At 42.8% G+C, this 26,740-nt stretch overlaps 1 protein-coding gene across 2 annotated transcripts in view; it reads right to left on the bottom strand.

The window, feature by feature from the left end:
- Nucleotides 1-329: 329 nt before the first annotated feature.
- The window catches only part of GALNT1 (polypeptide N-acetylgalactosaminyltransferase 1), a 173,538-nt gene continuing 147,127 nt past the window's right edge, over nt 330-26,740 (bottom strand). For both annotated transcript variants that reach the window (XM_033930620.1, XM_033930621.1), the window contains 4 exons: nt 14,960-15,099; nt 10,321-10,419; nt 7,138-7,272; nt 330-1,787 (listed from right to left, as the gene is read on the bottom strand). In XM_033930620.1, coding sequence (XP_033786511.1) covers nt 1,641-1,787; nt 7,138-7,272; nt 10,321-10,419; nt 14,960-15,099 — 521 coding nt within the window. In that variant the 3' untranslated portion in view covers nt 330-1,640. The remainder of the gene's footprint in view (nt 1,788-7,137; nt 7,273-10,320; nt 10,420-14,959; nt 15,100-26,740) is intronic.

Genomic DNA, 26,740 nt, shown 5'->3' on the forward strand with positions numbered 1-26,740 from the left:
AGAAAAAAAAAATCTTAAAAACAATAACTAACTGGGAAGTAAAACTGCATGATGGTCACAGTTGTTAGTATGAAAATTAATTTTAGCAAAAAAAACAATGCTGTGGTGACCTACTGTGATCAGCTCAATTAAAAGCTAAAGGCTGAAGAGGCCCTAAGCCAACAGCTGCAAACAGGACAAGGCATACATGCTCAGAAGCTCAGTATTCAGGGCTGGAATTCCCACATAGGGCTGCATTGATGTTACCCATGTGTGAGGATTTCTCTGTCATGCTTGTTCCTCTGAATTTCCAGTTTACAAATATCACAGATACACTGTCTTCAGAATCATTTCAAAGTAACAATTTTTCTTCAGATTTTATTAGAAAAAAAAAGCAGTGGATCAACAATACATTTCAAGAATCTAATCTAAATATGCACTTGACAATGAAGCACATTTTGAGTATGGAGTGAAAGTGTTAAGGTGATTTTCCAGCAAACCTCTGGCACTGTCAACTAAAATGATATATCCTGTTTTCTTTTGCAGGCTATTTGTTGGCTGGCATTATAAAACAAAGAACAGAATTTATTGCTGTGGGAGAAAACCCCCTATGGTTACAGCAGTATGAATCTTGGGAACATAAAATCAGTCAAATTGATTTAGGAAGTTCAAAATATACTGTGGGATCTTTAGCTTGGCATGACAAGTCCAAAATGTTTAGATGGCTGAAGTACAAGACAAGCGGAAGGTCTGGCACAGAATTTCTTTGAAGATGTTACAATATGTTATGTTTCAGTTTCTATTACTTTTCTGGAAGGCAATATGAAGATATATTACAAATCCAACAGCCCACAAACTGAGATAAAAGCAAAAGTGACAGAAAAATAAAGTCAGATGTGATAATGAAAGAGATAAATCTTGTTTAGCCTCATTTTGCCCACTCTCAAAAATTACTTTCAGCCTCCTAGGGAAAAAAATATATAGCTATCCGTGACTCTTATACCACTGAAAACAGTTAAGAATGTCATTTTGAACTTAGTTTGCCCTAATGAGGTATAAAATCTACATATAAATTTGATACTTTACTATAACAAATTGTACTTTTTATCTGATTTAACATCTTTTAGACCCTGTTCTTTACCCAAAAAACCATTTTTTTCTTAGTATGTGACTCATTTTACCTCTGTCTTCAGAATCTATACATTCTTGAATCAATATTTTGTACTCTGTTATGACTAACAATCAGTAAAGACTTTCCCCTCTTGGAAATACCTTCATTTATGACAGCACTTTCAGAAGAAGGTACTGATGTGCAAGTATATAGCAACAATATCCGGCTCACCAGAGAGCTGATTCTGACTAGTTTTAATCGTCTTTTAGAATGATTTTTTTTTTGATGAGGGAGATGCCTCGCCATCTTGTAAACATCAACGTGCACAATTTTGCAAGGTTTCATCATTCTTGTACAGGAATGCTGGCTCATAACTTCAGAAATGCTAGAAGAGTCCTAATGGCTGATAATCCTGCATATCCTTCCTGTTCTATTAGAAAACAGGCTTCTTCCTCTCGTTACCCAAAGATGTGCAAGTAATGTTTGCCGAGGTAGCCCAGTCAATTCGATTCTTTTAATATAGGATTTTTTTCCTTCTTTCTGAAACCTCTCAGAATATTTCTGGAAGCGTGACATTGCTTAACAGCCACTGTTGTGAGTGACTACCAATACAGTCTCTGATGCTGGGCACCTGGCTGTCTTCTTCTGTGGCTTTATCCAGGCACTGATTACTGTTCATATGCAACAGGGTAAGTTTCTGTATAGAAAAGAAAGCACAAGATACTATAATTAGACAAAATAAAAAATGAGAAAGAAACCTAGTTAAATTATTTTGGTGATATTTATGTCTGCAAGAGCATAAAGTATATTCAAAATGTAATCAAAGTACGTAACCATGCCAGTATTAATAACTCTGTAACACCACCACAGAGCTCTGGGTATTTCAGTATAGAGGCCATGCATTGTAACATCTCTACAGAAGCTCATGTAGTGTAGCGCCTTTGCAGAGGCTTATGTAGACCGCTCTGAATTGACATCCCAGTCATTAATAGCGGTATAGAAGCTCTCAATAATTATAATCATAATCATATTCTAATCAGATGTCAACATAAAGACAGTTACCAGAGTTGTCCTTTCAAAAATCTGTGCAGAAATCCATTCATATTCAGAAAGGTCTCTTTCCGGTCCCCCATTGAATCACCTCAACCTCCTTCTAAAGTGATAAATAATGTGCCCTGGAGACAGGGGTAAATTTTTTCCGACATTCAAAAAATTTTATCTGAACCAAAAATCCTTTTGCCCTGCTTCTCATGATCTTCAATTCCTCTAATAGACATCTGTGAACAGATTTTACAAGAAGAGGAATCTGGATCTGGTCCCAGACACTGCAGGCATCAAGCATGAATATCTGCGATTTAATATGGTTCTGTTACACCTGGCACACTTCTTAAAGCCCCTAGGAGCTCTTTGCTAGGACAAGTCTGGAAAAACAGATGCCATGAAATCAAAAGACTCAAGTGCAGAAAAAATACCTAGCCAGATGATTGAGGTCTAAAGACAGTCTGAAAAAAATAAAACCAAAGAAATTTTAAAAGATGCCAAATACCAACTCTTACTGGGAACTCACATAGCAGCAACAGAACCTACAAAAAGGCTAATTTTTCCCCAGCAGAAATATAAAGGAAATCTTGAGACATGAGCTGGGGAGAAATATAAAAGTACATCCGTCTTGCTCTATGGATAATTTGAGGCTGCCTAGGTCCCATGAAACTGCAGCAGGAGGGAATCTGCACATAGGCTTGGTGCAATGCTCTAAAAAGTTATAGTATAAAAGCTGATGAGCTGATGAGTTCTATTGAATAATGCCACCCAGATATAAGAATATACTTTATCCTGCTTGTTCTCAGAGAATCACTGCAACATAAAAAAATATTGTATTCCAGTGACGATTTTCTAGCAAATGCATTTGAAGTAGTATGAAATACCCTATATACTCGAATATAAACAGACCTGAATATGAATGGAGGTAACCTTTTTCCCCCCCCAAAAAAAGGAGGAAAAAAGGTTGACTTTAATATAAACCTGGATTTGGGGTGTGTGTGTGCGTGTTTAATATTCAAGTGCAGTGCCTTGCCTGGCTCAGTACCCTGTTCCCCCTCCCTAATTGCTATGCACCCAGCCCCCCTCACTCCCTGCCAGGTTCTGTACCCTTTCCCCCCTCCCTCCTGATGCCTTGTAGATCTCCACTGGGCCTGCCATGAGACCTGATGGTCCAGTGGTTGCTGGGACAGGAGGGATCCCTCCTGCCTCCTGTCCCAGCCGATTCTAATTATTTTTATGTCCCTCCCGCCTTCCCCACGTACCTTAAGTATTCCTGGTGGTCTAGCGGTGAATCGCGGCAGGAGTGACCTTCCTTTGTTCCTGCCCATGCAGAACCGCTAGAATTGGCTGCCATGAGTGCGGGACTGCAAAAACTCATGGCAGCTAATCAGCTGGCGGCTTTCCAAGGGCAGGAGCGACCTTCCTTCACCCCTGAAGAGCCACTAGCTGATTGGCTGCCGCAAGTGCGGGACCATGAGAACTTGCGGCACGCAAATTAGCTAGTGGCTCTGCATGAGCAGGAGCAAAGAAAGGTCGCTCCTGCCATGATTCACCACTGGACCACCAAGGATACTTAAGGTACACGGAGGAGGTAAGAAGGAGATAAAAATAATTAGAATCAGGCTAGGACAGGAGGCAGCACTCCTGTCTAGGCCACCGCTGGACCACCGGGTCTCATGACAGGCCCAGCAGAGGCCTACAAACAGATTTGGGAGGGGGTGGGTCAGCGCTGACCCAAATATAAACTGAGATCCCTATTTAATCTCAGTTTATATTAGAGTATATACGGTAACCTTTGTAAATCTTTTATTTAACCTTTGTTTTTCTGCAGATAATCCTCTTTTCCCTCATCATCTTACTGCTTGTTTCTTGAATATTTATTACATTCAATTATACATTTTCCTGTTAATCAATTTTCTATGTTCTCTTTCACTCCTGATCACCCTTCTTCATCTCTCTCCCTCAGCTCATACCCAGTTCACAAATTCACTATCTCCTCAACAACATATCCCCTTCACCCCTGTCTTCGCAAACATGCCCCTTGCCCCTTTGCACTCCCTCAATCTAGGAATTTGGAAGCAAAACGAGGTATTTTATAGAAGCTTGAGAACTTTAAAAAAAAAAATTGGGAAAATTCAAGATAGCCACTGCTGGTGAATTTTAGTGCTAAAAAACAGCTTAAAAATCATCTTACGGCTGACCAAAAAAAACATGATTTTAGGAGAGGGGGCCCAAGGCCCTAGCTGTAGAAACAGTTAAAAACAGCTTTTGAAGACCCCCCCTTCCCCCATGATTTTTCTCACAGGGTGTCACAGCCTTAACTTACAGACCATGTGCTGGGGAAAAGGTGCTGTTGTTGCCTGCTTCAGCTCATCTCAGGTGTAGCTGTTCTAGGAGAGGCCCTCTGTTTCCAGTCACTCAGCCACTTCACTGGGATCTTCAGGCTGTTGATCCTCCAAGGACTGACCCTCAACCCCCTCAGACCTCTCACGAGAAAGGGAGGAGATGAAACGCAGCCAGCACCGTGAGCACCCTGAATGAACGCTATTAGCACCTAAACAGCCTGCACTCCAGCCCCTGACCAAGTCAAAGGGGAACGAGCAAACACCAGGGGAATGGACCCTGAGCTCCACTAATCTTCAACAGGCTGGCTAAAGCAGGTTCCCAAAGGATACACCTGCCAGCTACAAATTTAAAATCTGCTCCTCTCCACGCAGGCAGAGTAGACCCTTATCAAAAGGAATTTCTGATTTCATGAAAAAGTCCACAACTATAGCGAAAAACCGCAAAACTATCACAAAATAAAAAAGAAATAAACCAAGCAGATCAGAAATCACCTATCATGCTCACCCACAGAAAGAGAAACTGAAGGGGACAAGGAGGTATCAAAAGCTGTGATTTGACATCTTTCTGCAATATGCTCGTGAGAATGGACACAGTACCATGAGGTTCGGCATACCATTCCTATTGAGCTGGGATTTACAATTATAAATATTTTTAAAATATTGTCTTGCAAGGAAACCATGATATTATAGGAGTACCTTTAGAAAGGTTTTCCACATGTATTTATGGTATAAATGTTATAAATATTTCTATGCTTGGGTACTGACTGCTAGAGGGTGCTATACTGAGCGGTGAAATACACTGGAGGCAGAATGAAAAATCTGAAGTGGATTCCTTCTGCAATCCATGCGGGTATGGGGAAATAATCCTGTTGTCTAGAATGTCTCACCTACTGCACTGGAAATTAACATTTATATATTGTTGATTTTTCTCGCACATAACAAGAGAGTAGATGTAGTAGTTGTAATGGTAGTAGCATGTTTATATTCATTAAAATTCAATATACCACCAAATCTTTCAAAAGTTCTTAGCGGTTTACATCAGTAAAGTTTTTAAAAAAATTATAAAAGGAAAGCCATAAAATATAGGATAGCACACAGAAAACAGAACACACATAATATACAAATAATATAATTAATTGTAATTACTCTGTGTATTTAAGGAATCCCTGAGGAATTCTTAATAAATATTATCCACTGGCAGAGAATCTGCTCCAAATACCAACTGAAAAAAAAAAAATAGACCTTTAACGATGATTCCAAAGGTTAGGCGCTATATAAAAAAATGCTTTATTACGGGGAGCTTCCCACCTTGTTCTACCTACATCTGAAAGTACCAATCTGTTATCCTGTATCAACCGTAACTTACGCACTGGAGTATAAGGAATTGTCAATGAATTCAGATAATCAGGAACCACAAGAGGATTGTATTCCATAATTATAAAGAGCGGCCATTACTTTTTGCACAAAGAGAGTAGTTTTTTTTTTTTTAGATTGTTTACTTTATGTCATATATGTATGAGACAACCAAATCTAGATAAATAAAGTACATTATATTCATTGCATTCAAAATTGTGTTTATGTGAATATTTCTGGGGAAGGGGATCCATAGCTTTCATCAGATTCTTAAAGGGGTCCAGGACTCAAAAAAGGTCAAGAATCACTGATCTAGGAAGAGCTATTAATCAAAGCCATTTCTATGAGTAACATGTCAATTTACCTATGGAAATGAGCTGTTTGAAAACTCTCATGGGAGGGACCTTATACAACCTAGACCAATCAGAGCCTCAGGACCCTCCCCAGTGCATCTTGAGATGCACAGAGGAGAATTCCCATTTAGTCAACGCAGGCAGCTGGGAGAAGTGGATCCGCGTCCCTCCAGCTCTTTGATTTTGAGGTAAAGGGAGGGGGAGAGTAGGCATTTTCCTTGCTTGGAGGGGATGCAAGATGGCGCGGGGGGTGGTTTACTTGTCAGTGGGGGAGAGTGGGCATCTCCACCGCTTGTGGGGGGGGGGGGAGATGACGGCAGGGGGTGGTTTACTTGCCAGCGGGGGAGATTGGGCATCTCCCCCGCTGCAGGGGGGTCGAGTCAGGTCACAGCAGGGATTTGTAAAGTGGGACAGTATGGGCATCTCTCCTGCTGCGAGGGTGGAGGTGTCACCACCATTCCTGTTTGCCGCCGCTGCTGCAGGGAAGGGGTGTAATGATGCAGCAGAGAGATGGGCATCTCTCCCACTGCATCACATGGCTCAGCATTTTTTAAGAATCCACCAGAGGGCTAATTTTAATGTTGAAGAGCCCATTTGCATTTCAGTATTGGAGACTGCTAGAATCTTTGCTAAAGAGGAAGATAATTCCTTTTGATAATCTGTGGCTAAACTGCTTACAGGCTAAACTGCCGGAAAACAGTTTAGCGACGGCGTTAAAGTTTTGAGAATCTGGGCCATTGTTTGGAAGCATTCCAGAGGGCAGAGATTAGGTTAAAGGAGGCAATAATGTATGTAGATTTGAATTTTCAACACCAGAGGTCTAATTTTATAACAGGAAAATAGCTAAATGATGAACATTATAAAAAAAATAGATAAAAGTTGCTCTGAAGCGAGCCATCTCATAAAAATGTTTGGTATGGTAAAACCAAGAACCAGAAATTATCATTTGACTTACCACTGGATCATAATCCCAAAGCTGATTGCCTTTTAGATGGTGACACTTGAGCATAGTTACGGGACCATTAAGTTTTGAGACATCCAAGCATAAATCATCTGTTCGGATTTCCTTATTAGCAGTGTATGAGAAAACCTTGTAATTACAAAGAAGAAATTAAATACGGCTACTGGATTCTAGAATGCCGAGTTAGATATCTATTTAGACATGTGAGACAGCTTTAAACTGATAAGTTATGCATATATTCAGCCACGATCAACAAAATATATATGCATAACTCTAAATAGATATCTATTTCAAGTTAAACCTTCTATTTCTATATTTGACTTAAAAGAGCAAAAATTGATGCACTTTATATAAACTTTAAACCTCACTCTTGAAACCTCTTTAATCTTGCCCCAATGTATAATCATGTTATGCATTCCAGCTATGAAAACTCAAATAAAAGCACTTATGCAGTTGCCACCTGATGCCAACTGCCTATGCTTTCGAATAAGGACCTTTTAATTATAGCTTTCATTCTCCTGATTGGCTGCATATGTTTATGTGAAACCAGTAATGCATTAGTATGTAGTGACTGGATGCTAACATTTATGCACCTATAGCATGTGTAAATGTTTAGAATACTAGCACTTATGTGCACACACACATATTCTAGCAGGGCACCTAAGTGCTCTTCTGCAGCAACTCATTAAATGTACATAGTGCATATTTGTAAGGGATGTGTGGCTAGAACATAGGCAAGACTTACCGTACTCTTACACAAGTAAAATGCAGAATATTGTAAGGTAACTCTAGGTGCCTAAATGTTAGGTGCACTAATACTGGCTATTCTCGGTACTCTCCATTCGTTCACATTCTCTTCCTTCTAATGTCTGTTGTTCTTTGCCACCTTAGACCTTAGACTGCATGGTCACACTTGGCACTTCTCTAATTCTTCTTATTCATATTTTGTGGTCAAGGTCAGATATCAATCTTGTGGTCTTGGTACTTCTCTAATTCTTTTTATCTTGTGGTCAAGGTCAGTCATCAAATTTGCATGCATAAGGTTGACACCTTCACATCATTTTTACTTCTCATTTATCTTTCTTATTTCATTTTATCTTATCCCCTTTAGGCAGTCTCACCGAAACACGAACCGTGTAGGATCCATCAGGACAATCATTCGTGTATTACTTATTCAGACTTTTATTTGTATTTTTATTGTGAAGAGCTAATAAAAATCTTCTTTCAGGACATCCACATCCACAGTCTACTGTTTTTATCTTTGAATTATTTTTACTGTGGATCATTGGGTCTCCCTTTTTTTTTGTGTGTTGCACTAATACTAAGGGCAGAAATTATCCATGTGGGCTCCTTTTAAGTCAGGATTTTTACCGCAAGCCAGGTTATTTTAACACAGGGTCTCATGAAAACATAAGTTTAAGAATCTTGCCAAAAATTAATGGTCAATTGCTACCACTCCTTCATAGGAGTTCAGTGTGATGATGCAAGTTTTAAACCACAGATAAGCCATGTTGTAAAATCTTGTTTTTACTATTTACGTATGTTGCAACAGAGGAAGACTATACTAACCAAAGAGAATCTGATAAAATTAGCACTTGCTTTTATTACAAGTAGATTGGATTACTTTAATTCCCTTTTGATTGGATCCAATAAAGCAATCCTTTAACGTTAGCAGCTAGTACAGAATACTGCTGCTCAGCTCATTAATGGAGCCAAGAAAGCTCCTATTTTGTACCAGTTACACTGGTTACCAGTCTTAATGTCCACTAATTTTAAACTTCTGCGTCTTGTTTATAAAGCACTGCATTAATCCCACAACCAGATCCTATTGTATTTAGACATATCAATCACTTCCCATATGGCTTTTCCCATGGCCTGTGATTGCAGTTCCTGGGACTGGAGGATAATAATCTCATGTGGGTTTAGAAGAAGGCTGCCGGCCGCAAGCACCAACAATCTAGGGTCATCACCCAGTGACCACCTGACACCCTCCCAGACTTGCTGCAGGCTTGCCGTTAGGCTGGGAAAGGAGGGATCCCTCCTGTCTTGGCCGATACTAACAACTACCCCCCCACCTCCCTCCCTCCGTCAAATCCGGACTGGCACGCAGGAGCAAGCTTTTCGAGCTCCCGTCCGGCCCTATGCTGCTTCCTGAATGGTTGGCTGTGAGAAATGCAAGTCCCGTAAGAACTGATGGTAGCCTTTCAGGGTGCAGCGCAGGACCGGGCAGGAGCTCGAAAAGCTCGCTCCTGCATGCTGGCCCAGGTGCGCTGCTGGTTGTGAGATCAGCAGGAGGGGTTCAGTGCAGAATACACCGCTGAGCCACCAGGGAAAAGGTAAGTGACGGAGGGGGAGGAGGATAACTGTCAGTATTGGCCGAGACAGGAGATGGACGGGATCTTTCCTGTCCTGGCCTACCACTAGACAACTAGAGGGGGAAGAGGATACATGGAAGGAAGGTGGGACAGGGTGCAAAGCCTGGCAGAGAGGGGGGACAGGGTGCAGAGCCTGGAAGAGAGGGGGGGCCGGGTTCAGAGCCTGGTAGGGCAGGGAGAGAAGAGGGCAGGGTGCAGAACTTGGCAGGGAGGAGGGCTGAGTGCAGATCCTGGCAGGGCATGGCACTTGAATATTAAGCCCACATCTTATATTCGTGTCAACTATTTTTCTCCTTTTTGGGGGGGAAAAATGGGGATCTTGACTTATATTCGGATAAACTATAAAGAGAAGTATATACTTCTCTTTATAGTTTGTACTATGGCTGAGCACTGGTACCAACCTTTGTTTTGTCTATTGGTTTGAATTGGGAGGTGGGGTAAGGGGTATTTTAATGAGGGGGAAGCACCTGTAGGATGAAAAAAAAAAAAAGCGATGTACTGAACAACCACAGTATGTCAAATGCTTTTTATGTGACGGTATTCTTTGTATTTGTATACATTTTCAATAAAAAGATACTAGACTAAGGGGTCTTACATCAAGTAAAGCATAACCATGCAATGACTGTACATATAGTGATAGCTCTATGTATAAAACTGACACTGCTGATAAACACCATAATGCAGTGTTGATAAGTTCATATTTTAGATTCAAAACAGAAGGAATTATTGCAGGATCCATCTGCCTGAGCTAATGCAATTGACTATAATGAAAGTGGTCAGTAATAAAAGGGTTCTCTCTTACCTGGTTACCTCCCATTCCATGACAATTAAAAATTCCAACCTTTTCATTTTCTTTTCTTGCCATGTTATCCAGGCATTGGTTTGTCTCCACATTTCGTATCTGTAGGAAAAACAAGTTATTTGTAAAGCTAAATTATGCGTAAAACCATCTTTGAGACATAATGTAAAGTTTAATGATCTTAAGGTGATCAAACAGGCAGATGCTTAGGTGCATAGAAAGAGAGATGGCTACTAGGAAGTAGGATGTGTATAAGTCTGTGGCTAGAGCTCATTTGTGCAATACTGGAGACTGCATCTTAAATATAGAAGCTGGATAAAGTCAGTCAACAAAGTAGATACTAAAATGGTCAATGGTCTGTCAAAAAACATATGGAAACAAAGATCTAAATATATAGAAGTTGGAACACAAACAGGACAGGAGAGATCTGAATAGAAGACAAACCCTTTCGTTTATTTATTTCTATTGTTTGATTACTGCCCTTTCTATGACAATTAAATTAAAGCTGTTTCCATAACTGTCCAGAAAAGTGTAAAATCATACAATTACAGACACATGATGATAAACTACAAAAGAAACAACCTAAAACTATTGATCACTAACTTAAAGATAGCTGACTCATACCTATGGCTCCCTTTTACCAAGCTGCTTTAGGGTTTTTTTAAATCACAGGCCGCTGCTGTAAAAGCTCCAATGCTTATAGAGTGTCAGAGTTTTTAATGCAGCGACCCGCAATAAAAAACCCTAATTCAGCTTGATTAAAGGGAGGTTATTATGTATGCACTACTCTGCCCACTGATGTATATGAAAAACCGGTTTAAAAAAATCTAAATACTAAATCAAAATTTGCATCCTTTTACATTATTAGCTTTGCGGAATATAATAAGAAGGAGCATTAAACAATCCACTCTTCTCTATATGCTTGACCAAAAGGAGTCAATTTTTTTTCTAAAGTAAAGATAATTAATTCCTTCTTATATTAAAAAAGGAAAATCATTCCACAAACTTGGATCAATATAGTTGGAAGCCTGCCTTCTACATGTAGTTGTTGTCACCCAAACACACGATAAGTGTGTAATTTTTTCAATCCTATTTAGTTTTCATTAAAGATTTTCATTAGTTTCCTTTAAAAAACACATGCATAAAATTGGCCTCAGGATGTTTATAGACAGAAGTCACAAAGGAGCTCTTATTACAATCTCAAAATAATTACCATATATACTCGACTATAAACCAAGGTGACTCCCCCCCCCCAAAAAAAAAGGAGGAAAAAAGATTGATGAATATAAATCAGGGGGGTTATATTCAAGTGCCCTGTCCTGCCAGGCTTTGCACCCAGCCCCTCTCCCTTCCTGCCTCCCTCCCATGCCAGACTTTGCATCCAGTCTTCCTTCCTCCATCCCCTACCAGGCTTTGCATCAAGCCTTCCTTCCTCTTTCCCCAGCTCTGAAACCTATCCCCACTTCCTCCCTCCTAATGCCTTGCAGGCTTCCTCCGGGCCTGGTTCAGCAGTGGGGCAGGATAGGAGGGATCCCTTCTGTCTCCTGTCCTGGCTGAATCCAACACATCCCACTTCCCAGACTTGAAAAAAAAAACCCTATATTTAAAGCTCTGGTGGTCTAGCGGTGAACCGGGGTAGGAGCGATCTTCCTATGCGCCTGCTCCATGCAAAGCCACTATCTAAATGGCTGCCACAAGAGCATGGGAACTTTTCTCTCTACTGTTATTATCAGTGGTCTCAATTATGCTATTTTTTTTAAAGAAGGTGTCACTGTTTTGTGTGCAACAATATTCTGTTGGAATATTTTGGTCTGAAAGATTTCTCTCATGTCCTAACAGAGTAAATATTATATGTGGCCAGTGGCGTTCCAAGGGGAGTGGTCTACCCTGGGTGCAACCCATAAAGGGGTGCTCCCAGGGCTGGCATTGGTAGTGTTCATAACTTGCTGTACTACTGACGTAAGGCCTTCCTCTCTGCCAGGTCTTGCCTTCACAGAAGCAGGAAGTAGGCAGGACCTAGCAGAGAGGAAGGCACGAAGCTGGCAAGAGCAGCGGGTTGTCAACACTGTGCTGCTGACAGGGGGGGGGTGATAAAGGGAGGAGAGGGATAGAAATGCTGTATCCGATTGGGGTGAGGGAGAGGGCAAAGGAAGACCAGTGAAAGGAGAGGAAAGAGAGATGCCAGACCATGGGGGAAGGGAGAAAGGAAAGAAGATGGCAGACTGTGGAGGGAGGGAAAAGAAGGAAAAGAGACAGAGATGTCAGTTCAAGAGGAAAGGAGAGGCAGAATACGGAGGAGGAAGGAGATATAGAAGGGAAGGACAGAAGAGCAATGCCAGGGCATGGAGGGAGGGAAAAAAAGGAAACAGATGCCAGACCGTGGAGTGGGGTGGGAAGAAAGAAAGGAGGGAAAGGAGAAGAGAGAGATGCCAGAGCATGAGGGAGGGGTGGAAACAGACAAGAGAAAAATGGAGAGGAGGTAAAGCTAAAATGAATCATATACAAAGGAGAGAAGGGACATGGAAGGGGCACAGAAAGAAGGAAGATATCATATGGAAGCGGGAGAGGATGGACAATGGATGAAAGGGCAGAGAGAGAGAGAGAGAGAGAGAGAGAGAGGTTGGACGGTGAATGGTAGGGGCAGAGAGAGAGGGCGGACAGTGGATGAAAAGGGCAGAGAAAGAGGGAAATGCTGCATGAAGGGAGAGAGATGAAAGATGAAAAAAAGAGAATGAAAAGATGATTAAAACAGAAACAAAAGTAGAAGAAAGATTTTTTTTGTTGCTTTAGAATAAAGTAGTATTGTAGTTGTATTGATAAATGTTTATAAATAGAAAATAGAAATAATTTAATCTTTTTATTGGACTAATTTTAATACTTTTTAAAATTTTTACTAATTTTCAAAGTCCAAACAGGAAACTATAACAACAGTATATCAATTAAGGAGGATAGTCTGGCCTCAAAGTTAATTGAAAAATGTTATTACATTATATTACATTAGTGATTTCTATTCCGCCATTACCTTGTGGTTCAAGGCGGAATACAAAAGGAGTTATCTGGCCATTTCCAGAGTAACTAAGGAGTAGAGCGGGTTGCTTCAGAGAATTGGGATGAGTCTTGCGGTGTTAGTTTGTCTTCAAGGATTTCTTGAATAGCATGGTTTTTATTTCTTTTCTGAACGATTTGTAGTCTGGGGTCGTTATCAGTAAATTGGAGAGTTGGTAGTCTAGTTTTGCTGCTTGTGTGGCTAGAAGGCCATCGTACAGTTTTTTTTGTTTGACGTCTCTGATTGGGGAATGCATGTGTGGGTTCTTCTATGTCTGGTTGTGGTAGTTTGGATTAGGCAGTTGTTTAGGTAGGCTGGGCTGTCTCCGTTTATGGCTTTAAATAGTAGGCAGTACAATTTGAGTAGTATTCTTGCTTGTATTGGGAGCCAGTATGAGTCGAGGTATGCTGCCGTGATGTGGTCGTGTTTCCTCAGTGAATAAATAAGTCTTAGTGCTATGTTTTGAACTGTTTGTAATTGTTTTATCATAGTTGTGGGGCAGGGGAGATAAAGAATGTTGCAGTAGTCTAGGAGGCCTAGGACTAGGGACTGGACCAAGAGCTGGAATTGGTTCTGTCGAAGAATTTTCAAACTTGCCTTAAGTTTCTCATGACCATGAATAATTTTTGTATTATTTTGTTGATTTGTGGTTGCATGGTACAGCAGCTGTCTATCGTCATTCCTAGAAGTTTTATAGTGGATTGTATGGGGTATGTGATTGAGTTTATTACTAGATTTGTTATGGTTAGGGTTTTATTATTTTCGAGGAGAATGAATTTTGCCTTGTCTGAGTTCAGTTTTAATACTGAGTTTTAATACTCAGTTTTAATACTGAGTTCAGTGATTTTTCATCCATGTTGCTACTGTTTCAAGTCCAATAAAATGGTCTCCTCTGGCCCGCCGGCTTGAACTGCTACCGCCACTGCTGCTCTTCACTCGCATCTGCCTTCTCCTGGTCTCCTCTTCCAAAACAGCTTGTTGAGGATCGCTGGCCAGCTGTAGCGAACCTCGCAGGCCACTGTCCACCTAGGTAGCATGTTCACTCTGACGCAATCCCGTACGTCAGAGGAGGGGCGGGATCGCGTCAGAGGGAACGTGCTACCGAAGTGGACAGCAACCTGCGAGGTTCGCTACAGGCGGCTGGCAATCCTCAGCAGGCTGCTTTAAAGAGGAGACCAGGTGAAGGCAGACGCGAATGAAGAGCAGCAGCAGCGATTCATGCTGGCGGGCCAGATTTAAAATGTCTGGCGGGACAATTTTTAACACACTGTGGGACAGATTTGGCCCGCGGGCCAGAGTTTGACATGTCTGCTCTAGACACTCTGGTTTTGAGGATAGATTTGCAAGCACTACCTTCAGAATTACCTTATGTATATGCATCATAGATATCCTTAAAACCTGACAGACAAAGAAGAACATAGGGATCAGCTTGAGAAACACCGATGCAAAGAATTTGAGGATGGATTTTTAGTAGAAGACAGTCATACAAATCTGTCACTATCTAAAAAACAGATGTGAAAATCTAAATCACATGGCTAAACATGGGAAAATACAGAAACTATACAATGTTTTTTTTCAATTCATACTATTTCTTACCTCTCCTAATGAAAAATAATGACGTGGTATTTGGGAATCTGGATAAACATTTTCAAGATACCAAGAGAAGGGCCTGCATTGCAATTTATGTCTCAGGCCAACTCGTGATGCTATATCTCCATATTCTACTTTTGTAACACCTGCGTAAAGAAACATTAATTCATTTTAATATTGGGAAACATAGCAAGACAATGGGAAAATTAGCTAATTTTGGAATGGTGAAACTTAGGGCTCCTTTCACTAAGCTGCGTTAGGGCCTTAACGCGCTGAATTGCCGCGCGCGCTAGACCTTAACGCCAGCATTGAGCTGGAGTTAGTTCTAGCCGCATAGCGCGCGGTAATATCCTATGTGTGCTAAAAACGCTAGCGCACCTTAGTAAAAGGAGCCCTTAGATTGGCAAGAGACAAAATAGACTGTATTTTATTCATTTCAAGGATCATTTCAAGACAATTATGGTTCAAGATTTAATAACCATCTTTATGAACAGATTCATCCAAGGTGGTAGGTTAACATAAACTTGCATTGTAGTAACAGTATAACAACATTAAAATAATCAAATGTCAGCATAATATACAATTAGAATAGTGATGTAAACATGAAAAGAGGCACATTAAATGCATAAGCAGTGGCAAGTTGCTTATAAAACAGTAATAAGGAAGAACATGAGAAAATACGCAAATTAGTGAAGTTATAGAAATGATAAAAATGTCTGTCATTAATGTATATGATACAATGTCTGCAGAATTATAAATGACATGCCATAATAGGCAAGGTATAACATTTGTAGATAATATTCAGGATGTCAACATAAAAATAAAATGCCTATATAAGCAGCACAATAAAATGTTCATATAACAGATACGATGTCCACAATATCAGCACAATACAATGAAACATCTTACTCGGCAGATGAAGGGACAAGGAGAAATTAGTTCTTACCTGCTAATTTTCTTTCTTTTAGGTGTCAACAGATCAATCCAGGACATGTGGGTTATGCCTGTCTGTCAGCAGTTGAAAATACAGAGCTGAGATGTGCCCTACAAGCCAATACTCTGAGAATCAGCTCAGTATTTTAATGATAAAGCAGTCTGAATCTAGCACTCTCTCAAACTGTCAAAGTCTCCTTCCTCTAAGAATTGACACACCTATGCAAAAACAACAGGAAGATGAGAACTACTTTGAAAATCAGATAAACATCTGAATAGAGAAGGCTTCAGAACCTACAAACTATAACAAGAAATGGCAGAAACCACATAAATAAGGGCAGGTTCCTAGATTGATCTGTTGACACTAAAGGAAAGAAAATTAGCTTGTAGTAACTACCGTATTGTTTGCTCCATAAGACAAACTTTTTCCCCCCAAAAGTGGGTGGAAATAAGGGTGCATCTTATGCAGCGAATACCATGCCCCCCCCTATACCTTGATGTAATCCTGGCGGTCCAGCGCTGCATCGGCAGGTTCCCCTGCTGGACGGCTGCCCGAGTCCCCATCTGCCACGGCAGTGAGAGGCAGGCGCGAGCCCCGAGTGCGCCTGCCTGGTCCCGTGTCACTGCCTGAATGGTGTCATCAGCTCAGTCCATTGCTGCATTGGCAGGCTCCCCCATCTGCCGCAGAAGTGAAAGGCAGGCGAGAACCCCGAGCACGCCTGCCTAGTCCTGCACCGCCGCCCAAATGGTTGCGCTGATTCTTGCGAGACTCACGGGAGCTGAAAGCACCATTCGAGTGGCGGTGTGGGACCAGGCAGGCATGCTCGGGGCTCGCGCCTGCCTTTCACTTCCGGGGCAGATGGGGGAGCCTGCTGATGCAGCGCTGGACCGAGCTGACGGCACCATTCAGGTGGTGGCGTGGGAACGGGCAGGCACACTCGGGGCTCGCGCCTGCCTCTCACTGCTGCGACAGATGGGGACAGAGACAGCCGTCCAGCAGGGGAGGTAGGAAGGGAGGGGTCCTGAAGAAAGGTACCAGGGGGAGGGAAGGGGGGTCCTGCAGAAAGGTACTTAGGAAGGGGGGCCCTCCTGTTGGAATTAAATTAATCTGGAGGTTTCCCAGCCCTGCAGAAAGATACCGGGGAAGGGGGCCCTCCTGCTGGAATTGAAGTAAATTTAATCACCAATTTAAATTTACAACAAATGTACAGCTGAGGCAAGAGGCCTTGTGCTGGACATATGAACTGCTTTAAAAACTAAAAAAGAGGAAATAAAAATATAAAGGCATTAGAGATGTGCATTTTCCAAAGCTGAGCAGGAAACTGAAAGACTTCCCTGCCTGCCCTGTGCCCTGTCCCCGCCTACCACTAGACCCACAAGAGAGGGGACAGAGCCAGGCAGGGAGTATGGGATTGGGTGCAGAGCCTGGCAGGGAGAATTTGGTTCAGAATGGGTTTTTTTCTTGTTTTCCTCCTCTAAATTTAGGGTGCGTTTTATGGTTAGGTGTGTCTTATGGAGCGAAAAATATGGTAATTTCTATTTCCTTTGCATGGTCAACAGATCGAACTAGGACTTGTGCAATGTATCAAAGCTTTCCTCAAGTAGGGTGGGAGCCAGATGTCCACACAAGGAGGTTTTTTGTTTCAAAGGAAGAATCCTCTTAGCAGCAATACCTAGTCTGTAGTATTTGACAATGGTAGTCACTGGTGACCAGGTGGCCGACCCATAGATCTCACACAAGGGAACTACATGAGCCTCTGCAAAGGATATGACTACCCCCCTGTATCAAATGAGCCCTAAAAACCAAGGGCAGTTGTTTCTCTGACAAGTGGTCGGTTGACAAGATCATCTCCCTCATCCATTAGCACACTGTAGGGGTTAGGGGAGGGAAAGAAAGGTGCTGCACGCTGGAGGGGAGTATAAGATGGTGCATAGGGGGAGAGCATATTAGCTGTAAGTGGGGTTGGAGGGAGGGAAGGAAGGAAAATTGAGGATGATTGAGAGGGATGAGAGAGGGAGAAATGGACATGGTGTGGAGGAGAGGGATAAATGGTGCATGTTGTGAGTGAGGTTGGGGAGAGATGGACTGGGGGTAGGAAGGAGAGATGCCACACTTGAGAGAAGGGGCGAGGAGAAAGAGAGAAAGCAGGCAGGAGGCAGAAAGTGTTGGACTTGTAAAGAGAGAGAGGGGGGAGAGATGGATGGGGAGGGCAGAAAGGAGGGAAGGAGAAATGTCACACTCAGGGGAAGGGGGAGAGGGCAGAGAGTAAAAAGCTGGACTCATGGAGGGAGAGAGAGAGAGAGATGTTGGTTGGGGAAGGGAATGAGGATTGGAGGAGAGGAAACGTGCAGGAGGCAGAGAGAAAGAGATGTAGGACTGGTGGAAAGGAGGGAGAAATGTTGGATGTGGCAGTAATGGGAGTGGAAGAGATGCACCTTGGATCTCTCTCTAGCTCTTTTCCCACTCCCTCTGTAGCAAGGGAGGGAATGAGAGGAGAAGAACAATGGGGCTGGAAGAAAAAGGAAGAAAAGTTGGATTCATGGAGGGTCAGAGATGTTGGTTGGGGAAGGGAATGAGGTCCGGAGGAGAGGTAGCGTGCAACAGGCAGAATGAAATATTAGATGCACCGTCATAAGGAAGTGCAACCAGAGACTCATGAAATCACCAGACAACAAAGGTAGGAAAAAATGTTTTCAATTTAGTAATCAAAATGTGTCAGTTTTGATAATTTATATCTGCTGTCTATATTTTGCACTATATTTGTTTATTTTTCTATAGTTGTTACTGAGGTAACATTACATATTTTAAAGTCATCTGTCTTGACCACTTTGAAAAAAAAAAAAAGAATATATTTTTAATATATAATTAACATTTTAATATATAATTAACATTTTCTCTGCGTACAGTGTGCTTTGTGTTTTTTTAATTTTGTGTTTACCATTATGTATTTATAAGATTATATTCTGTGTATATGAAAAATGGATGGAAGAAATCGCATTACAAATTAGTACTATTATTATGGGAGTGGGAGTGGGGACAGGGGCAGAGCTTGGGTGGGGTTACTTAGTTGATATTTGTTAGACTTAGGGAGTATAGTCAAACCTCGGTTTACGAGTGCATCAGTTTGCGAGTGTTTTGCAAGACGAGCAAAACATTGGCAAAATCGACTCCTCGGAAACCGAGTTTGACTCTATTTATGAGCGCCACCCCCCGCAATCCGGTATTCCCCCCAGCGATCCAGCATCCCCCCTGCTCGTGTCGTCATCCCCCCGTGATCCTACATCCCCCGAAATAACACCCCTTATCCCGATTTGGCACCAGCACCAACGCACAGGACATCGGAGAGAGCGAGACCAGAAGGCCTTGAGCATGCGCAAATGCTCAAGGCCCAGTCCAGCCCAGCACAGACAAGAGGGAGGATCTCCGATGCACCGCCCAGCCCAGCACAACCAAGAAGGAGGATCTTCGGGCACTGGCATGTCCTGTGTGCTGGTGCCGGTGCCAAATCGGGGTAAGGGATGTTATTTCGGTGCTCGGGGGTGGGAGGGGGGGAGTGGTTAGGATCGCGGAGGTGATGCGAGCGGGAAGGGGGGGAGGATGATGGATCGCCGGACTTGATGGACCGAAGGTCTGATCCGGAGATGGCATTTCTTATGTTCTTATGTTCTTATGGGTGGGGGGTAATGGAGCAGCGCCGGTAGCCTTGGGGGGGAGGGGGGAGGAGGAGTTGGAACGAATCAAAGCGAGTTTCCCTTATTTCCTATGGGGAAACTCGCTTTGATATACGAGCAATTTGGTTTACGAGCATACTTCTGGAGCGAAATATGCTCATAAACCAAGGTTCTACTGTACTTGGCTTGAAGAAGTTGAGAAACTCTGTAGTTTGCAACTAGATGACTGGATAGTCAGTCACTAAATTTGGCTTTCACCTGCTTCATGAAGCAGAAGTACTCTTGAGTTAACTATAGCCATCTGGGAGTAGGATCCAGAGTGTTGAGACTATACCTGAGAATCACAATGTATGTGCCAAATTAAAATAATATATATGACCTGAGGAAGAGGGACCTTTCTTTCCCCCCCCTTTTTCTTTTCTTTCTTTCTTTCCTTTTCCCTTTTATGTTTGAGTCTGGGGGTTCTGTGCCTCTTGTTTTCCTCCTCCGAGGGCTGGGGTATATCAGAAACCTGGACCTTGGTTAATTCCAGCATTGTTGCAGTACTGATGTATCGTTGATATGGGGGGGGGGGTAATGATGAGGGGATTTTTTTGTTGTTGTTTTTGGGGGGTGGGAGATATTGTAGTTGTTACATCAAAAAATTTGATGATATTACGATTGTTCCTTTTTGGATTCTGTTACCGTTGTTGTGCTTTTTGTATGCTGTTCTTCTGCTTGTGATTGTTCTCAATAAAAATTGTTTGATCATAAAATAATATATATATAAAAAAGTCAGATTCAAACCAGTGACTTCTAATCCTTCAGCTGATAAAGACTAAAACAGTAGTGGGCAAACTTAAAAAAAAAAAAAAAATTAGCTAGTGTCTGACTTGGTGGCTTAGAAATTTGTTAGGCCAACGATAAAACTGAGAAGTAAGACCTGCTCATTAATAGAGATAAAGACTTTATTTCTCAAGTGCCCAAAGTCAGCAGCCAGAACAAATCATGGTTGTTGGACTTGTAGCTGGGCTATCATCGATTTCTTTCTTATTTTCTCTATGAGCTTATTTTTTATATATTTTTTTGCTTATGTTATTGTTCATTTATGTTATTGTTACAGCATAAGAAAAAAGCGTAACAATAACATAAATGAACAATAACATTAGCAAAAAAATATATAAAAATAAGCTCATGCTTGCCTCAGATAGCAGATTACTTGGTATTAGCCCTGGGTAAGACACTACCAGTGTGACAGCTTCCAGTTCAAAATCATAGAAATATAAAAACTCTTGGGTGTTTGCAGGCTATGGTAAAACCCTCAAACGAAAGCATGAGGGAAGAGACAAGACTGATCTTTATCTACCATCATGTAATGTTACTAGTCTGCTTTCTGCTCTTCTTCTGGAACCTTTCTTTTCTGAGCCATTTCAAATATGTTTATTATGGTAGTGTTAAGATGCTGTTAATCAAACTCTGACAAAGGGAACATTAATGAGGTACTCATCAACAACCCAGACTGTTTAATATAATAGTCTCCTTTCCTGTCAGATAATTTTCTTTTAGAACTCTCCTGTCCTTTTCTGCATAGAATTATAACACACAGCTTTCGACAAAATTCCTCATGAGAGACTCCTAAGAAAATTAAAGAGTCATGGGATAGGAAGCAAAATTCTGTAGTGGACTAGGAATTGGGTATTGGACAGAAAATGGAGGGTAGGGTTAAGAAAAAAGTATGCCTTACCTGTTAATTTTCTTTGCTTTAGACACAGCAGATGAATCCAGAGACTAGTGGGATACCGCACATCTACCAGCAGGTAGAGATAGAGAACTGAACTGCAAGTGCTCCTCTTGGATGGAAACCCTTCTTACCATTTAGTATCGCTCCTTGCCCAAGCATCAGCAACCACACAACTGCATGTATATAAAAAAACTTCTTTCCCAGAACAAAGTCCAACCATGGACCAACAACAACCAACAAGCAACCGCAACAACGCCGCGAAAAAATGCAAAAAAAAAAAAAAAAACCCTCAATAGGAAGCAACTGCAGAAAAATCCCAAATCCTGAATGGGTGGGGCTCTGGATTTATCCGCTCTGTATAAAGGATAGAAAATTAACAGGTAAAGCATAATTTTTTCTTCCTTAGCAGTAGATGAATTCGGAGACTAGTGGGATGCAGAAAAGCAATCCTCAGCAGGGTGGGAAGCCAACGCAGCCTCCGCGATAACCAAAGCACCAAATGCAGACTCACCATGTGCAGTCACATCCAAATAATAATGTTTGGAGAACGTATTTCAGGAGGACCACTTTGTGGCCCTACAAAGCTCCTCTAAGGAAAAGCCTTTGGATTCCACCCAAGAAGTCACGACCGTTCTAGTGAAATGCAAACACAAATCCAGTGGAACCGGCTTACTAGCCATGAATTATGCAGAAGAAATAGCCTCCCGGACCCAATGGACCACTGAAGCCTTGGAAGCTGCCAAGCCCTTCTTAGGGCCCAAGAACAAGAAAAAAAGGTGATCCGACTGCCTAAAGTCATTAGTAACTTGAAGATAGTGTAACAGCATCCTCCACACACCGAGAAGGCGCAAAGTCCGAAGCGCAACCCATAGTTCTCCTCCCTGAAAGAGGTGAGAAACAAAGTGATTGACATTAAAAGAAGAAACCACTTTAGGAAGAAAGGAAGGAACTGGCCATACTGACACCCCAGCAGCCGTGAAACACAGAAAGGGATTCCTGCAATACATAGCCTGCAGTTCAAACATCCGACGCCAGAGCCAGCAGACAGACTGTCTTCAAGGTGATATCTTTGAGGAAAGCTGCATTCGAGGGTTCAAAGTAGAGAATGACACGGTGACAAAATTCATCACCGTTCCTGTCCCCGCGGATAACCGCGGGAAACCATCTTCATGTCATTCTTTAAGGAGAGAGGAAAGAATCAGAGTATAATTGGGCACAACCACTGACCCGCAAGCTTTGCTTTGAAGAATGCTGGTGTAGAAGGACCGAGGTTGAAATAGACACTAGAAAATGGCATGGGATTATTTTCCGCGGTTATCCGCGGGGACGGGAACGGTGATGAATTTTGTCACCGTGTCATTCTCTAGTTCAAAGGGGGCACCCTGTAAACCACAAAGCACCAGGCGAAAGCTTCAGTCTGGACAGAGCCTCCGCAAAGGAGGATGAAGATGCTGCACCCCTTTCAGAAAGCGTACTACCTCAGGCATAGAAGCCAAGGAAGTGTGAGACACTCGGCCCCTGTAACAGGCGATGGCTGCCACTTGAACCTTGAGGGAATTGTATGCCAAACCTTTAGATACTCCATCCTGTAAGAAGTCTAGAATATGAGACAGATAAGCCTGGAAAGGGGAAAGTCCCCACTGACTACACCATGACTCAAAAACTCTCCAAACCCAGGAATAAGACGTGGTTGTAGACCTCGTCTTTGCCTGCAGCAGAGTAGAAACAACCTGTTACAAAAATCCCTTCCACCTAAGCCTCGACTGCACAACAGCCAGGCAAGAGGGAAGAATCATCCATCCATATCGAACCCTGCGTTAGCACGTCAGGTGTTACCAGCAGCCGGAGAGGAATCTCCATCGCCAGACCCAGCAGATCTGAATACCATGGATGGCGTGGCTAATCCGGAGCCACAAAGACTACTTTCCCCTTGAAGTGAGCAACCCGATGTAACACTTGGCCTATCATCAGCCAGGGGGGAAAGACATACAGAAGGTTTATTGGAGGCCAGGGGAAAGCCAATTGCGCCCACCCCCGACATCTGCTGAAGAAATGAGGAAGTTCTGCATTTCAAGTCGAGGCCATGAGATCCAACTCCGGACGACCCCACCTTTAAACTATGAGCTGTAATGCCTCCTGCAACAGTTTCCAAGCTCCTGGATCTAGACGATTTCTGTTGAGGAAGTTCGCTTGAACATTGGCTGACCCCGCAATGTGAGCCACTGACAAAAGCGGAAGACACGACTCAGTCCACAGAAGCAGAGTCCGAGCATCCTGAGCTAGTTGAGGGCAGTGGCGTACCTAGGGTATGTGGCACCCGGGGCCCATCATTTTTTTGAAACCCCCTATGTAAAAAATATTTTTTGTAACCACCATGAAACGGTATAAATGGTCTGAATAGAAACAGGGAGTGAAAATATTATTTTATTGAACCTCATATATGTAACCATTATTCCAAACATAACATAACATAAATTATGTCTGAATTGTCATGACATGAGAAGTACATATGGAGTAGTTGCAGGTTCTGGGACAGTTCTGATTGTGGGACTGTGGGACAGTTCTGATTGTGTTAGTTCGGTTTTATGTGTTTTTTGAATAGAAGGGTTTTTATTTCTTTTTTGAAGGTTTTGTAATCTATGGTCGAGGTCAATAGGTTGTAGAGTTGGGGGTCGAGTGTTGCAGCTCGAATGGCTAGGAGGTTGTCGAACAGTTTTTTTCTTTTGACGTTTTTGGTTGGAGGGTGTGTGAATGGTGCGTGAGTTCTCCTATGTCTGGTTGAGGTGGATTGAATTATTTAGCTGAAGAAATTAGTTACCCCCTCATTCCACACACATTAATTCTCTTCCATTTTTATTCCCATTATAAAAAACACTGATAAGTTCCCAGAAAAAAAATACATTAAAATATGAAGTGAAAACAAAGGCCCCTACAGATGAGAACATAACATAAGAATAGCCTAACTGGGTCAGACCAATGGTCCATCATGCCCAGTAGCCCATTCTCATGGTACCCAATCCAGGTCACTAGTACCTGGTCAAAACCCAAAGAGTAGCAACATTCCATGTTACCGATCCAGGGCAAGCAGACACTTCCAGCATGTCTTAATAACAGACTATGGACTTTTCCTCCAGGAATTTGTTCAAATCTTTCTTAAAACCAGCTAAGCTATCTGCTTTTACCATAACTTCTGGCCACTTCATTTTTAAGCTTAGATCTTTCCTTCCAAACAGAGACCTTGCTAGATGTCAAATACAGCACAAGGGAACTTCACACGGACTTAGCTGTGCAGGAAATGTGAATCTCCTCATACACCCATCTATAGTGCAAAAATGTGCAAAGGTCTGTTTTTTTCTTTCGATCACTACATAACCTAATGCCACACAAGCAGCACTGTTACAAAAGGTCAATGCTAAGGTTAACAAAGTTTCCTTCCTTGGACCACAATGAGATACTGACAAACCACTGGATGAGATCCCAAAACAATTACCTAGGCACAATACCCAAAGACCCACTCAGTGTGTGAACCAGTTGAGTGGAGTGGACTAACTGGGGGGGTGGAAATGGGCCCGGAGTTTGCTCAGGAGAATTTCCCAGACCACCTCTTCCTCTCAACACATTGACACACTGCCGCCACCACCACCACCACCACTAGGAACACCTCACCGGGTAGGCCAGCAATGCTTATAAACTTTATAAAACACATTATTATATTTTTTTATAAAGCACATATTTTAACTGAACTCTCTGACATCCTCAGCCTTTCCATTCACAAAAATAGAAGGAAGAAAAGTTCCCATTTCCCGCTGTCTCGTGTCCCCAGCCTATACAATATTTTTCTTCTGCAGACCCTTCAAAAGTCTGACCAAATCCTCATTTCACTTGCATTATAAAGTACTGAGGATATCATCTCTCCCCAATCCCAGGTCCTAAAGTCTGAGACAGTAGCGCAAACTGCCCAATTCAGGAAGAAAAATTTCAATTCAGCCTATTTAATTGGTTTTTCGATTCGATTTTCCTGCCCAGTTGGGTGATTTTTTTCAAAAATCCTGGTGGGTTTTATAGCTTTTCCACCCCCTTTGGCTTCTCCTAACCACACTGGCGCTGTGGTGTAAATAAAATAAAGAAACAAAAAGGACTTTTCCTCTCTTTGTTAAATCCTAGCTCACGTTTGCGGTCTAACACCAGCTCTGGCAGGATACACATTTCAAATCTGACATATTGTAATCACAAAACAGAAAATAAAATTAATTTTTCTTCCTTTTGTTGTCTGGTTATTTTTCAAATCTTGTTGGTCCCAGGCTCTGGTTGTCTTCTGATAACTTGCTTGCCAGGGTCTCCTTCTTTCTTCATGCTAAACATCCATCTGCCATCTCTGTCCTCCCTTTCCATTTCCCTTCCCTCCCCAGGAAGTCTGGTATCTTTCCTTTTTTTCATCTCCCTCCACAGATCCACCTTTTCTTAACTACCCTTTCATCCGGCATCTCTTCCTCCTTCTCCACCACCCCAGGGCCCACCATCTCTCCCTTTCTTTTCCCAATTACCCTCCTATCCAGTATCTCTATCCCTCCTCCACACCATCCCTTGTGTCCAATTTATCTCCCTTTCTGTTCCTTCCCTCCCTAAATCCCATTGTCCATCATCTCTCTCTCCCTCTCCTCTATTTTCAGACCCATTATTTCTTCCCCCCCAAAGTCTGGCATATGCACGTCTCTTTGAACACCCCCTTCCCTCTGTGTACTTCTACACCAGGGTCCCCCCCTCAAAGGCTTGTCCCCACCTTAAAGGTCTGCATCTCACCCCTGAAGGCCTGTCCACCCCCCTTGAAGGCCTGTCCCACCCCCTTGTAGGCCTGTCCCCCCCTTAAAGGCCTGTCGTCCCCCTTGAAGGCCTGTCCCACCCCCTTGTAGGCCTGTCACCCCCTTAAAGGCCTGCCTGCCTGTCCCCCCCGAAAGCCTGTCTCCCCCCATGAAGGCTTGTCCCCCCCCTTTAAGGCCTGCATCTCCCCCTGAAGGCCTGCCTGCCCGCCCCACCCCGAAGGACCGCTCGCCCCCCCCATCCCGACGTCTGGTTCTTCCCCTCTGGCCTCCCCACACCATTAAGAGTACCGAAGCAGCCTGCAGCAAGATCGCGATGTCAGTGATCTTGTGCTGCTTGTGCTGTCCTCTGCTGCGGACCCGCCCCCTCCTCTGACGTAAATGGAGGGGGCGGGACCACGGCGGAGGACAGCACAAAGCAGCGCAATATCGCTGACATCGCGATCTTGCTGCACGCTGCTTCGGTACTCTTAATGGTGCGGGGAGGCCAGAGGGGAAGAACTGAACGTCGGGGGGAGGGGGACGGGACGGATGCCAGAGCACCCCCTCAGGGCTTACACCCGGGGCGGACCGCCCCCCCGCCCTTCCCCTTAGTACGCCACTGGTTGAGGTCTCCTCGTGCCCGCTTGCCTGTTGATGTAGGCG

Source organism: Geotrypetes seraphini, chromosome 2 (genome assembly GCF_902459505.1).
Source record: "Geotrypetes seraphini chromosome 2, aGeoSer1.1, whole genome shotgun sequence".
In the NCBI taxonomy this organism is placed as follows: domain Eukaryota; kingdom Metazoa; phylum Chordata; class Amphibia; order Gymnophiona; family Dermophiidae; genus Geotrypetes; species Geotrypetes seraphini.